The sequence below is a fragment of the Copidosoma floridanum genome, unplaced genomic scaffold, assembly GCF_036245765.1.
Source record: "Copidosoma floridanum isolate Cflo_tuat_1 unplaced genomic scaffold, Cflo_Japanese_pri ptg000037l, whole genome shotgun sequence".
Taxonomy (NCBI): Eukaryota; Metazoa; Arthropoda; class Insecta; order Hymenoptera; family Encyrtidae; genus Copidosoma; species Copidosoma floridanum.
In genome coordinates, this window is record NW_028321914.1 from 268,712 (window position 1) to 283,965 (window position 15,254).

Consider the following 15,254-nt stretch of genomic DNA (forward strand, 5'->3'; position numbering starts at 1 on the left):
TTAATTTTCTTCCCAACACCGGGTGTACTAAAATTTTAAAAACAAAAGACTGTGAAAGAAACTTTGACACTACGTATACCATAGTTTTATGAAAAATATACTCATTAATCATAACTCGAGGTTGCCACAACCGACTGTATCTCTCTACTGTACCGTATTAACAACTGTTTAAATAATATGACATTACTTACGCGGATCTGATATCATCAAACGCCTTCTTCACACTGCCAGTGCCTGGTTTCTGTACAGCTTCGCGTAATCTTTTTTTCATTTTTTTATCATTGGTACATCTGGTTTAGCAGCGTGATTATGCGTTTAAGAAATCACGAACGATCCATCAAGAATTAGAGTAACCTTGGCATGACACCTTTTGCTTGGTACCTTGAACCTAGACCTGCAGCACTGAAGGGATCTGCACACAAAGGCAAATTTTTTTTTTTATGTTAAGGTATAATCAACACTTATGCAATATAACACTATGACATAAAAGTATTCCTGGCTTGCGAAAACAAAAACTTAGAAACTGCCTTTTTCCAGATGGGTAAACTTTTTTTGAGTGATAGTAAAATCCTGTCTTTTCATCGAAAAGTCCTCCTCCCTGTAAACTCATACTTCTGTCTTTCTAAACTATTATTATTCACCGTATTATTACAAAACAGTACAGCATGTAGAAGCGATCTTATCGACTAAGAGCTCTGCATGGTACTGAAATACATCACTAATAGCACTGATGAGAACTCTCAAAAACGTAAACATGTGAAACACCAAATTGCACGTGCATAGCAACGCTTCAGTTTTGCAGAAAAAGAGGCCACTGTGCCACCATGTATCGTGAGGGCGTGGTCTGTGTGTGTATAGTCAATCAACGATACACGCGCTTTGGCAGAAGCTATAGCCCGAAAACATAAAGACTCGTGGAAAACGAAAACAATGCCGAAAAAAATAATATACGCAATCAGCAACTAAAAATGTACGACATATTTTTTTAATGGAGACGTAATACAAACTCGTTGGTCCCACTCATGCATTTCTGTATTTATTATAAGTACATAATAATTCTAAGAATATATTCCAAAAATTAGAATGGTATTTTTCAAAGCTAGTGTGATAGAATTATCTGTAATGTCAGTCATTATTCATAAAATTCAGACTAGCTCAAGAAAAAATATATGGCAGAGAATTTAACAATGCCAATCGAATGTAATAAAATCTTTAAAAAAAAATTTTCCTGCTTGGGCGTCAAAAAATGGCATGAATAGCAAAATACAAATTTGAACGTTGGTAAGCCTTAAAAAAAAAAAAATAGAAGTATGCATGGTAAAAATACGAACAAACTGTAGGCTGATTGATCACAATTAGTTCAGTGGTTTTCTCACAAAATACAAAAAATAACGTATTTTAAATAAATATTTAAAAATTAAAACTCTTTTTTGCAAAAAAAGTTAAGAACAAAAATTTAGCAAAGTCTAGCTGTAGTGATGTTCAACAACCATACCGAATTTCAGAACGACCGGACAAATAAGTTTTGCAAACCACAGCTAAATGCAAAATAAGGTTCTTTGTCAAAACGACCAAGAATTTGTTTACAACGTTAGATGCAATTATTTTGCGGAATCATGTTCTTTAATACTTACTTTTAAACTTACCAAAAAATCGAATTTTTTTGCAGTGTGGAAGTTGCTTAATAAATAATGAACCAACTGGGTTATTCTTGCGCACCGCAGTACGGCGTGTAAATAGCGATGAGCCACCATAGTTCTCGAGCACCAGTGTTTTCGGGCCTCAGGGAAAAAAGTTTTTTTATTAAGTAGACAATTTTTTGTAAAAGTTCCGAGACTCCTCGCATTTACGCTCTCATGTGTTTCTTTAATTCGATAAAATGTCAAGTACCTTCAATGCATACATCAACAAAAAAAAAAAAAAAATTGTAAAGCACAATTTCTGCTGCGTATATCAGTGAAAAATACGTAAACATAGCTAAAGCTGAACTAAAGCACAGAGCAACAGAGGTCAGTGAGATGGACAGACATTCACTGCATAGATCGACTGCTTCAGCCTCTCTCTTTTGCTGATTTATGCGCATCACAGATCAAGCGCTACATCCTGTCTCTTTCACCAATTCATGTGGCAGAGTAAGAGCACTTCAACTTTTCTCATTCACCGATTAACGTAGCACAGATTTAGCGCTACATCTTCTCTCTCTGCTATTGATGTAGCAGAGAACAATCGCCACATTCCTATCTCTTTTACCGATCAATGCAGCAGACATCGAGCGCTACATCCCATCTATTTCACCGATTAATATGGCAGAGTAAAAGCACTTCAGGTTTTTCACTTTCACCAATTTAGGTAGCACACATCTAGCGCTACATCTTGTCTCTTTTGCCGATCAATACAGCAGAGATCGAGCGCTACATCCTGTCTCTTTCGCTGATTCATGTGGCAGAGTAAAAGCACTTCAGCTTTTCTCTTTTGCCGATTAAGGTAGCATAATTTCAGCAATACATCCTGTCTCTTTCGCCTATTTGTGCAGCAGAGATCAATTACCACAGTCCTGTCTCTTGCGCCGATTCATGCGCAGCACAGATCAAGTGGTACCGTCTGTCTCTTTCGCCAATAAATGCAGCAGAGCTCGATGTCTACACCCTGTATTTTTCGCCGATCTATACAGCAGTGATTGATCGCATCAGCCTCTCTCTTTTACCAATTCATGCGCAGTATAGATCTAGTGCTACCGTCTGTTTCTTTCACCGATCCATGCAGCAGAGATTGAGCGCTACCATCTGGCTTTTTCATCGATTTATATAGCAGAGTAAGAGCACTTTAGGTTTTCTATTTACCGGTTTAGGTAGCACGGATTTAACGGTACAGCCTCTCTCTCTGCTATTTATGCAGCAGAGATCAATCGCCATAATCCTGTCTCTTTTGCCGATTCATGTAGCATAGATCGAGCGCTACATCCCGTGTTTTTTACTGATCCATGCAGCAGCAATCGAGCGCTTAAGCTTCTGTCTTTTGCTGATTCATGTGCAGTACAGATTAAGTGCTATCGTCTTTCAGCGATTCATCGAATCATTTTTTTAATTGAGATCTTTTTTGGCTCCTTTTGTTTAGCGTTTAAAGTTTGATATCTCTTTGTTAATGCTTATTTGATATTCAATTAACAATTAATATTGTTATTGGTAAAAAAAAGTGCCAGGAACTTATATGGTATAATACTTTGGTGTACTTTATTAATAATAAATAATTCCTTCATAGTATTTTCTTGTTAAAGGCATTCATTTACTGATTAATCGACAATCATTAATTCACACTTGACTAAACTGAGCATTTCAGTGATATTTTTTTTTTTTAATATACACATTGTTATTGTAATTAAAGCCTAATATGTTTAAAGTGAGCACCGTACGTTTGGCCAATCAGCTTACAGCATTTCTGCAGCCAATCAGAGAAGGTCGGATCAATGTCATGCACCCTTAAAATTCACAGCAAATATAAAATTAAACAAATTTGGACAAAATGTGGAAAGGGATTTTTAAGATTAGAAAATTTGAAAAGACATGAAAAATATAAAATTGTAAATTTAGAATGTACAAATTTTTCGAAATAACTTTATTTATTTTTCTTTATTACCACAGGATATTATCCTCAATAATTTTACTGTCACACAACTTGAGGACTTCTTAAGAATATATCTTATACACTGTCGTACCATGTAAAGTCTTCTCAAAAATGTATCGTGTACTACGCTCGGATTGAATAGCGCAATCAAATTAACAACCCAACATAATACAATCATACCCTTAAACTCTCAAGAGGTGTTTTAACTGCGACAAAGAGTAGGGGATGAAGAGAAATGGGTGGAGGTTGGATAATAGATGCATGGAGGCAGGAGGGAGATGGGGGGTGGATATATAATAAATTTTAAATACACCAAGAAAACAAATGATTAACAAGGTAATTGTAGGTAGATGTGTGGGAAATGGGTGGAGAATAAAAGATCATGAAGGGTGGTTAGAGGCTGAATCCCATGAAAACAACTCTATAAAATAGGTACATATATATATATATATATATATATATATATATATATATATATATATATATATATATATATATATATATGTATGTATATATAGTGTATGTGATATCTTCTAAATTATATAGTCGTGAGAGTTAAAGCAAGGTTTTGCTTCCCCCCGCTCCCCCCCATCACCCCCCTTGCTGCCCCAAAAATAAGGTAGTTATTCTTTCATTTTCTTGCATTTTTCAAGTAATCCTACTTTTTTGATAGCTCCCCCTCGCCCCCTCGCTCCACCCAGCTCCCATCCCGACGCCCCCCCAGTTCCCCCCCGCTTTCTCATGTATGATGTAAATATATTTGTAAAGCCTTATATACTAACTGTTACAAGTGGTCTAATTTTCACATATAATTTTATTTGACCATAACAAAAAATTTTGTTACAATTATCTTACTTACGATGTTTATTTTAATAACATACTCTAAAATGTCTTTTAAGGTGCTCTGCTCTTGTATAACCTTTTCCACAATTTTAACGAATATTTTTTTGAACGTTTTTTTCATGATTTATCAAATGTCTCTGTAAGTAATAATTTCTTTTAAAACTTTTTTCGCATTTAATACACTTAAAATTTTTTTTAATGCTTTGGCATTTTCTTGTGTGACGTAAATAGTTTTTTTTGTCTAATATTATGATGCTGCACAGATCACATACAAAAATTTTTTTTTTGTGAATTTTTTCGTACGATGACAGACACTCTTGATTTGAAAATTTTGAGTGACATATGTCACACTGATAAAATTTTGAATCCATGATGGTGTACCTGAAAACATATTACAAAAAACGGATTGCTTATGATTACACAAATCTGGGTGCTAGACAGTACTGAAATTTTCTTTTTTTAATAAAAGATAAAATTTGCAAGACAGTATGAAAATAGTAATAAACTATGGAATAGTTCTTTTGTTACTCTAAAATTTCATTCCAAACAATATTTTTAATTTTAAATTTGTTTTCTGATTCAATTTGGATGATAATTTTTTTTGGGTTTCTACATCTAGACAATGTAACATATAATTGCCCATGAGAAAATAATGGTTTTTTAAGGTATACTTCTAAGGCATCAAAACTTTTACCTTGATATTTATTAATAGTCATAGAAAAAGCTCAGGTAAATGGAAATTTTTTTCTGTACAATATAAATGGTAGCGAAAAGTAATTGTTTGTTTGTAGTGTTATTCGTGGAATAAAGACTTTGTTTCCTTTTTTCTCACCTGTGATTATTATAGCGTCGATGTTGTATTTAAATAATTTTGTAATTCGTAATCTTGTACCATTGCAAAGTCCTTCAGATATGTTTAAGTTTCGTATCAACATAACAATAGCGTTAATTTTCAAATTCAGTTCATGTGAAGTAAGACCTTCTTTAATACTATTTAAATATTCTGTAGAAGAATTAATATAAATACTATCGTCTAATTTATCTACTACTTTGTAAGTTGCTTTATCAATACTATAGTACGTCACTGATGTTCCGACCAAATTATTTGAAATGTTTTGGTTTAAAAAATAAGTGTATTCATTGTGCGATGTTAATATAGCTTTACTTATAAAAGAATCATCATCATTACTAAAAATTTTAGAACATACATCATTTGTTTTCCATGTCTGAGGAATTATAAAAGTTTTTATTTTGCCTTCTCCTATATCCAGTAGCAATGAAAAAAATTTCTTATCAATTGAACGTATATTATTTTTTGAATAAAAAATATTAAAATAAGGCCAAAAATTAAAAAATTTTATAGTTTCTTGAACAATAGTAATTTTGCTTCTGTTTTTTACTACTGGAAGAATTTGACGAAAGTCTCCACCTAAAATTATAATTTTATTTCCAAAAGGTTTATTACTACTAGATAAATCTTTTAAAGTCCTATCAACGATTTCTAACGATTTTTTCGGTATCATAGAAGCTTCATCCCAAACAATTCCTTCAACATTACGCAATTTTTATTTATCTGGCTCAAACTGGAAGAATGCACTTTCTATAGTGCTTAAGTCTAAAGGAAGTCTGAAAGTTCTATAAGTGGTCATTTCCTTTGAAAGCAGAATAAAAGCAATACCTGTCCAAGCCATTGTAAGAATTTTTTTTTCAATTGATATGAAATGATAAATTAAAGTTTTGTATAGAAAAGTTTTTCCAAATTCACCAGGACCATCGATGAAAAAATTTTTTTTTCAAATTTTATTATTTTTAAAAAAATTCGACGTTGATCATGAGTAAGTTGTGAAAACATTTTATGGAATTTATGTTTACAAAATATTCTTTCATTATTGTCGGCATCAATATTTTTTTTTTATCGTTCCTGTTGGTTCTGGTAAACTGAAATCTTTACAAGACATATTTTCAGAATTGAAAATTTTGTTTGAATGTAAAAGAGCTTTATTTTCATCATCTTTACAATCTTCAATAAAACTTTTTTTGTTTTTGTTCCAAATAATATTACCAAAAACATTTTCAGGCATAGTAAACCATGCGAAAAATTTTCGTAGTTAAAAAGGCAGCGTAACTTTACATGCTTCTTCAAAAATTATATCGTTTTAAAATTCGTGTTCTACTAATTTCATAGAAGTAGCTGTTATTAGTGATGAAAATAAAAAGTGATTGTTAAAAATTTATGTAATTAATTATGATCAATATACATTTTTTACATTTATAAATTTTAAGTAACAATTGATATAATTAGGGTTTTTTTTCCAACTTCGTAAATCTAATTTGCAACTACTGCTTGGTGCGCAGAGCGCGCAGGGGGCATATATAGTTATAAGAGCTTAGAAATATCTATTGACACATACAGGATAGACAGCTCATTTAAAAAAGGGAGCCACTAAAAGAAATAATAAGGCTCACCAACAAAAAGTCAAGGGTACATCTCTCTGTCTATATAAACTTTACCACTTTTATTTGAAATTAGCAGCTTGTTTTTCATATTTCCTTAAAAGCAGACCAGTAATCATTACCCAGCGTAGAAAATTCATTCCCAACTATTTTCGAAAAATGCTATAGTCTTCCGAATTTCGTAAAATATACTTTAACATGTTATTTTTATACTTACAATTAATTTCATCATTTTTTAAGGCTTTAAAAAATATTAATACAAATTTTATTTAGAAAAACTTACATTTATAACTCAATAAAAGAGAGGGTTGGCGCGCGGAGTGCGCAGGTGGGCGTAGCCCTTCTAGTATAAATATATATGTGTGTGTGTGTACTAGTGGGGTTTTGCCCTCCTGTGAAATCTGCGCGCCAACCCCCTACTGTTCTATCTTAAAAGGAAAGTCTGTTGATGCCCAGAATTTCGTGAGGAAGGAGAGTTTTTGATTGACATCGTTAAGCATTAGTTATACATTAATCAGTAAATATTCACACCACCCAGAAGGTACTATTGTGGTACATTGAGAGTTTTTTTAGAACTCTCCGTGATGTTTAGAGAAAAAAGGTATACATTATTATTTTGTTGATTAAATTCTAAACAACAAAAAGTTCAAATAACTCCAAATATGTATAAATTATTTAAATTTTATATAACATATAGTTTATATTATTTTTGTAACTAGAATTCATTTTATATTTTATCACTTGATATGAGTGGTTAGAAAAAATTTTTTATTCTCAGATTCAATGACAAATATGGAAATAATTTCTTCAAGGTATTCCACACTGTAAATTGAGAAAATCGTTTGTACTTTGTACTATTAAAATTTAATTTAAAATAAAACTAAATATTTTTAAAATTTTTTGAAACAAACAATGTAAAAGTTAGTGTACAATGGGATAGAAATTGTTTATTCAGAACTTTTTTTTATTTTTTGTATAGTAACAAAGATTTCCACATGAAAGCTTCTTCTTTAGTAATCAATAATGTTGTAAGTAAATGGCAAAACTGTTATGAATATATAGTAGGAAACGATTATTTAAAAAATGTAAACAGTAGTAATAAATATATTAACATAATGTCAAAAAATGAGACGTCTGGTACAAGTATTAAAATTAAAAGCTTCTTAGATTCATTGAATGTACACGTTATCGTTATTTTTTCGAACAACGATATTCAAACACATAGAAATTTAAATAGAAATCTTAAACTAAAAATTAATCTTAACGGAAAAATATAATAAAAAATATTGCAATTGGTCGATTAAACACTGTATCTCCAAAAGATCATAAAAGATTTTTTTTCAACTTGTATTAAATAAAGTAACTGGTTCGACATCGTTCAAAGGCATTAGAACATATAGAGGAATATTTTATGTATCTTTCAAAGGTACTGCAATTGCAATGAGTTTAATAAGAAATGATAAAAAATCAATGATATTTTTAAAGAAGCAATTGCTGTTATGTTTTGATATTAATTAAGACAATTTTTTGCTTGGTTCTTACTTTCAAAGAACTGTGGGGGGTCTGTGGTGGGGATCTGTGGGGGGTCTAAGGAAAAAGTAAAAAAATGTCAAATTAGCGATAAAAACGGTCGAGTTTTAGCTTTATTGTTGGGGGCTTTGCGGGCCATATGGGGGGGGGGCTTCGGGGGGATATTTGACATGCCCCACACAAATAACTATATAATATAGGGATATTTATATACATACATTCCTATATCAAATAGTTATTTGTGTGGGGCATTCACCATATCTCCCACAGCCCCTCCACTGCCCCCCACAGATAAGCTAAAATTTAACCGTTTTTACGTTGAATTTAACGTTTTGAACTTTTTTCTAAAACCCCTCACAGACTCTAACGGTCCCCTACAGCCCACCACATCATTTTTCTTGCCCCTCCGCAGCCCCCCCATTGGCACCACATAGCCCGCAACATTATATTTTTGGTCTCTCAAACCTTCCTACACGAATTTTTTTGTCCTTTTGCAACATCCTCTATTAAGTACCAATTTTTTTTTTTTTCAAGATATTTAATTATACTTACGTATTTTATTCACGTACAAAAAAAGTCCGTTACGCCGCAATCGCGACCTCTCATACACACCACACATATAGCACTTCCACTCCACGTCAGCCATCTACTTAAGGGGGGAGCTCCATTCCCTTGTACTACAGCTTTCTTCTCAGTAAGCGAGAGTGCTCACTTTACACCTCCCCCCTTAGGGAAGAAGGGAGGTGGGCCAGAACCCTTACAGTATATCTACTATCAATATAAATAAATGTATCTACTTTTTTACTATCCATTTTTTTGATGTAGGTAAATTAAGGCATTTTAAAATTTTAATGTTAAAATTTGATTAAATATTTATGAAATCTAAAACGGTGGTATATAATAATTTATTTATCTTAGAATTTTGATGAAAGCGTCTTTTGAAAAAAAATGAAACCACGAGCAGATTTTATAATATTTTATGAAATTTATCAATATTAATGTAATATGTGCATAAAAATTTTAAATATTCATTTCTGTTCATAGGAAGAAATACTGAAATAGATTAATTTTTACATTTGTGGTTTTTTAATATTCTAAAAAAACAAAGTAAAAGTTATACAGATGAATTTTGAGTAATTAAAGATTTACGGCTAAAACTTTTAAACTTTTACGCTGGGGGTTGGTGCGCGAAGCACGCAGGGGGGTGGAGAACATACATGTATATATATGCGTGTATGAAATTATTATTGTGTTGAAAAGAGAATGCCCATATTATTGGCTTAATCTAAACTTTGATGGGACAAAATTCATAAATAATTATCAACAATATAATAAATTTATTCAATTTTGACTGATTATGAAATACCATCATTTTAATTTTTTTCACTAAACTATTAATTTACAAAAACTGATGATAATAACGCTATACCACTCGTTAAAGTTTATTCTAGACTGAACAAAACTTAGAGGTACTCAAGTAACTTTAACGTTATACACACTCCACTCCCCTCGCGTTTCATGCACAAGTGCCTAGCTGCTTTAGGCTTGCTCCCTGCTTTGGGCTACCTTTCCTGAAGTATTGCAAGATTTGGTGATTTTTTAAAAATTTGAAATACATCAAAACATATTATTATTTTGTTTCCAAGAGTTATATCAAAGGTCTTAATGATATTGTGAAAATTGATTCGAATAAAAATGTTGTAAATTTTTAATTGTTAGGATAAAACAGATTTGAAAGGATAAAAGAAATGTTTAACACAATATAAATTAAAGAAGGAATGTAAGAATATGACTCAACTTATATTACTTGTGTAACTAGTGTCATAAGTGCCCAGTGAGAAAAAATTAGATTGAAGACGGCCAGTGCCATGCATGCGCCCTCTTACCGTGCCTCACGTCACACAGTAGTTTCTATAATCCGTGTGTATCTCTTATATTGTTACTTATTGAAGATGGCTTATTACATCTGTTCTACCTGTTTACGTGACATCAGACTATTATACCTACAAACATTGAGTGCTAAATTTGTCATAGTTAGAGTAACCTGTATCTTTCTACTAGCAGTTACCTCATTAATAAAATATTATACAATATTTCTTGGCAACCTTCAATTTTTTTTATATTATTAAAAAAGCCTACGATTTCTATTTTCAGTACTGAATTTTATAATAAGAGTTCAAGTATCATTTGAAAGACTCTGTATCAAATGTTATCAAGACTGAATGGCCTCTAGATGAGAGACCACGTTGAGAATAAAATTTTTAAGAGATTTGTTTTGAGAAAATTGCCTGGCAACATGGTTTGAAATTTCATAAGATGATTCAATTAATATTTAAGCGTAAGCGCTGTAGTTTTATGCACACTTAAAGTATTTTGATTTTGTGATCAGATATCTTAACATGATTAGTTCTCGAGAATTATAATATGTTATATCCGTTGCCTCTGGTACTGTGTATTCAACAAATGTTGTTTTTTTTCAAATTGTTACATAAAAAAAATAATCCCCATCTTATTCAGATTGCATGTAGCGAATTTCTTAATCAACGCATTTTTTTTTAATTTCTTGATATCCTTAGACCTTTTTTTTTGATAAAACAAAATTTTTAATCTTTCCTATTTTTTTATTTAATTCTTTAAAGATGCAATAAATGATGCTTTGTACATGATGAAAGAGAAATTAAGTAACATATAGCTAACTTAACCTCTCTTCCAATTAATTAACTTGGGTTGTTTTAATATTAGGTTGAAAATACGTAACGGTGTCAATACCAGGAATATTCTATTTTTGTACTAAGTTATTATTCACAAATTAATTTATTAGTAGTGTTCGTGTCCTGGAAAATTTCATTTTCCTTATCGATAGGCAAAAAAGTAAGCTTCCTGCTGGAACAACTGTTTTGTTACTATATAATAAAGAAATTTATTTATAAAATAATGATAAAACAAAACTGTCTAAAAAAGTGTTCGTACACTAATCCTTTTATTCTACATCACTGTCAAAACATTTTTTTTATTTACTTTAATTAAATGACTCGAGCAAGTGAAACATAATCGTATAGTTGCAGTGGTCATTACTTACTTAAATTATGATATAATTTTACACTTTAGTAGCTGCTTCATACTGTATTTAATAAGGATTTTATTTATTTTAGATTGAACTCTTTAAATTAATTTCATAAATCTAAAAGAGTACACCGTCAAGGACAACCCTAAACTTCTTCCATAACGTTTATAACAAAGGTGCTTTGCTTCTGATTAGCTGCAACTCTCCAAAAATGACAAAAGAAAAAATCACTTTGAGAAGCTTAAGGTAAAGTAACGTATTATTTAATTCTTACTTTCTATATTAAGTGCTGTAAAGTTGAAAAGTCACTTAATGCAGTACACCAGAGATGACGTTAGGACTTTGGTGATTGATTGCAACGAGACAAAATTTGACAATTCGACGTATTATCACACTACTATTTGCAAATATGAGTCTGAGGATTATTTTTTACGTAAATATTATTTATGAACTGTGTATGTCTACTGACAAACTAAGAAAAAATAATTATTTAATTCAGCATAAACACAGTGCAAAAGTTTCTTAAAATACTATTGGACATTTGAGAGATCTTATATGTACTTGCTTTGGGTATTTTTACGCAATATATTTGGAATATGCTTTATTATTATTATTTCTTAGATAGTAATTGGATTAATGAGTAATATTTCTATAAAAATGATCTACAGTAAAGTAAGAGGAAAATATAATACTTACTGAGCCCTGTTTCAAATGGTAATACAAAGCCTACTAAGATTTTTTTACGAGATTATCACTAAATACGCACACGGTGCATACGACGGCACTTACATTTTCCATCTACGTTACATTTAATAAATTCTTATCAAGAAATGGATACCAAAATTATTAAGATTAATAATGTACAGATTATTAATAAATATGGCAAATTTTTGCTGTATATCAAGTTAACTTTTACTTTTACAATAATTGTTGGTGAATTTAGTTTGGGAACTCATCCATGGTCACGCTATTTTCTATAGACTGCTTACCACAATTGTTATAATACTACAAGAGTTCATGCGGGTTTATTTTTTTCACTTGTTAATTTTTTAAATTGTGTTTTTTTAGTTTACTCAAATTACAAATATGCAACCCAGTAGGGTTTCTTTTTTATCAGTTAAATCAACTTTATAACCTGTAATAAGTTAGGCGTGTGTAGGAGTTAATTTTTTCATAATAAAGATTTAACTTTTTTTTAGTCGATGTTAAATAACTCAGAAACTATAATTTCTATAAAAAAATTTTAAATGGAAAAGTTGTAAAAGTGATGACTCTGCAGTATGATTTGAAATAAAAATAAATAACTAAAACAGGTATAGGATGTATTACAGCCACTCGTATACATAACAATGTAAGCCTGGTCCAATTGCAGAATGTTGGAGTGGAAACTTATTATTAAGTTGTATGGATTCAATCTCAATGTTCTGTGAAATTAAACATGTGCGACTAATCAGTTGGTAAAAATAATATCTTGGCTTTCTCTGAAAATCAAATTTAAAAAAGTATACAAATGTTATTTACAATAAGCCCATACATCTGGCCAAAATCAATGCTCATTGACGATGTAGATACGTAAAACGTATGACATCACAATACCTTATGATGCCATCTCTAAAACGTAGGTGTTAGGTGATTTGGAACGTACTTGGCTACTAAAAGTCAACCGTAACACTTGGCACACATCTCTGTGCCAAAAGTGAACGTCAAACAGACTGAAACTCAGGGAAGAAAGGTGGTAGGAGCGATCGACCCCTTCTGATTGGAAACTGAAATCAGGGAGTGGTCAAGTCCGAGCTTGGCTGCAAAAATCTCAATATTGATACATGATTGCCAGTAAAATGGCACGATACTCGGGGCGTGACCTGGCCTCTGACTTGGCTTGATGGCTCGCAAGCATAGAGAGATTAAAATAGAACACTCCAGGGGCCGAATTTTGTGGTGTGCACAAAGAGGGAGATCGCTGCCAGTCAATTTCCCTGTGTTCTTGTAAAATTAACGTATGCGTATCGCCCTTTTTCCCTGGTCGGCTTTTGTGCAAGTGTATACCCACCTAAAAATATGCAGATAATAGAATATACACGTATAACCTTATTACTAGGGCCAACTTTATTGTGTACTTCATACAATGAAGTATTGACACGGGTGTGATCCAATAGAAAAGCTCATAATTCAAGCTTAACTTTGTAAAGCACTATTAAAAAAGCTTAATATACATTTTATTCCTAAAGAAAAGGCACCATTTGCTCAATAACTTTTTTACTTTTATGCTTTTCATAAAAAGGCAGTAGGCGTTTAATAATTTGATATATTTTTATAATTCTAAATAGTGCGAGTATTATATTGTAAGTCAATGTGTGTGCTAGATTGTTGCAGCTTAAGAAAGTTTGAGTGATTTTGAATAAAATGCTGGCTAGCAAATTTAAAGATTATGTAAAAATATTATGCTAGATTTTCTTATGAAAAAAAAAGGTTGTTCAACATATTTATTTTCGAGAAAATCGCTCATTAAAATTTGTTAATTCAACACGTAACCTCGAGAAACCTGACATTCAATTGATTACCGTACAAAAATAAAAAGCTGAGAGCCCACACAATAAATTGGTACATGAAGTTTAGATTATAAGGAATCTATCGTTAAAAAAAAAGGATAGGATCAACACGTTAAATTTTGAGAAAATAGCGAGAAAAACATGGAATGTGAAAATTGTTTTGTTCAGGTACTATGAGTGCGAACGTGCCATAAAAGTTGCAGCAGTGCATCAATAAGATGGCGCTCCATTTAAATAGACAGCATACGTGAACGAGAATAATGGTACATTCTATATACTAGTAATAGGAAAATAATTTGAATAAACAGAAAATAAATGGATGTAGCTATTAAATAATAAGTAATCGAATACAATTAACTGTGTTAAAAGCATTTTCTTACTGTTTTATAGCATTTGTAAAAACAATATTAACACTATTTTCTTTTATCCAACTAATCAAAAACATTTTGAGTGGCTGTTTGCTTGGTGGTAACTCTTGGTTTATTGTCAAACCGTCTTGTCCTCCAGTTTTAATTGCTTTGAGTAGTATTCTCAGTCAAAACGTATTAGCTAAAAATTTTTTAACATACGAAAATAGGCGTTTAAAGGTTGCAAGTTAAAGGGGCAACGTTACTGTGTACATCAGAGGTAAAACATATGTAATTTTGGCTAAGGTATGATGTAATTATTGAATGCGGTCGTGTGGGGAGGAGCAAACAGTAAATATACGACGTGGATGTCGATTTGCCTTTTTCGTGAAGTCATCGAGGTGACTTGTTTTAGGCGCGAGAGGCTCGCGTCCGTCAAGCCACTATTTGTTATGATAGACCTCGATAGGAGCGAGAAGTTTTGGTTGTACTGAAGGTCGAAACTAGCGTGCACAGATGCAGGTCTGGGGCCGTTCAGGCTGATTAGTAGTCTCGATGACACGAAGAAATAAGCTGTGATGTTTCTTTTTATATCAATTGGTACAGTTCTTGAATTTGGCGGTTTGCTCCTTCATTATCGACGTACAGTGCTCTAACATTGAAGCTCGCGAGAAACAGGCGAAATGCGGGGTATGGAACTGCGGTGGAACGGAGGGGAGGAACGAGCGCGGCGGCGCAAGAGGCGCGACGCTCCCTCGTTGTAGCGAGCGGCAGATGTTCACGGGCTGCGAGCGAATAAGGTGCGTATGGCGCCTAAAAGGCTATGTACTAAATTAGCGTCAATAT

At 32.1% G+C, this 15,254-nt stretch overlaps 1 protein-coding gene across 1 annotated transcript in view; it reads left to right on the forward strand.

The window, feature by feature from the left end:
* The window catches only part of aay (phosphoserine phosphatase), a 392,153-nt gene that overhangs the window by 100,898 nt on the left and 276,001 nt on the right, over positions 1 to 15,254 (forward strand). Inside the window, exon 2 of the mRNA XM_089597796.1 lies at positions 11,601 to 11,758. Coding sequence (XP_089453922.1) covers positions 11,724 to 11,758 — 35 coding nt within the window. The 5' untranslated portion in view covers positions 11,601 to 11,723. The remainder of the gene's footprint in view (positions 1 to 11,600; positions 11,759 to 15,254) is intronic.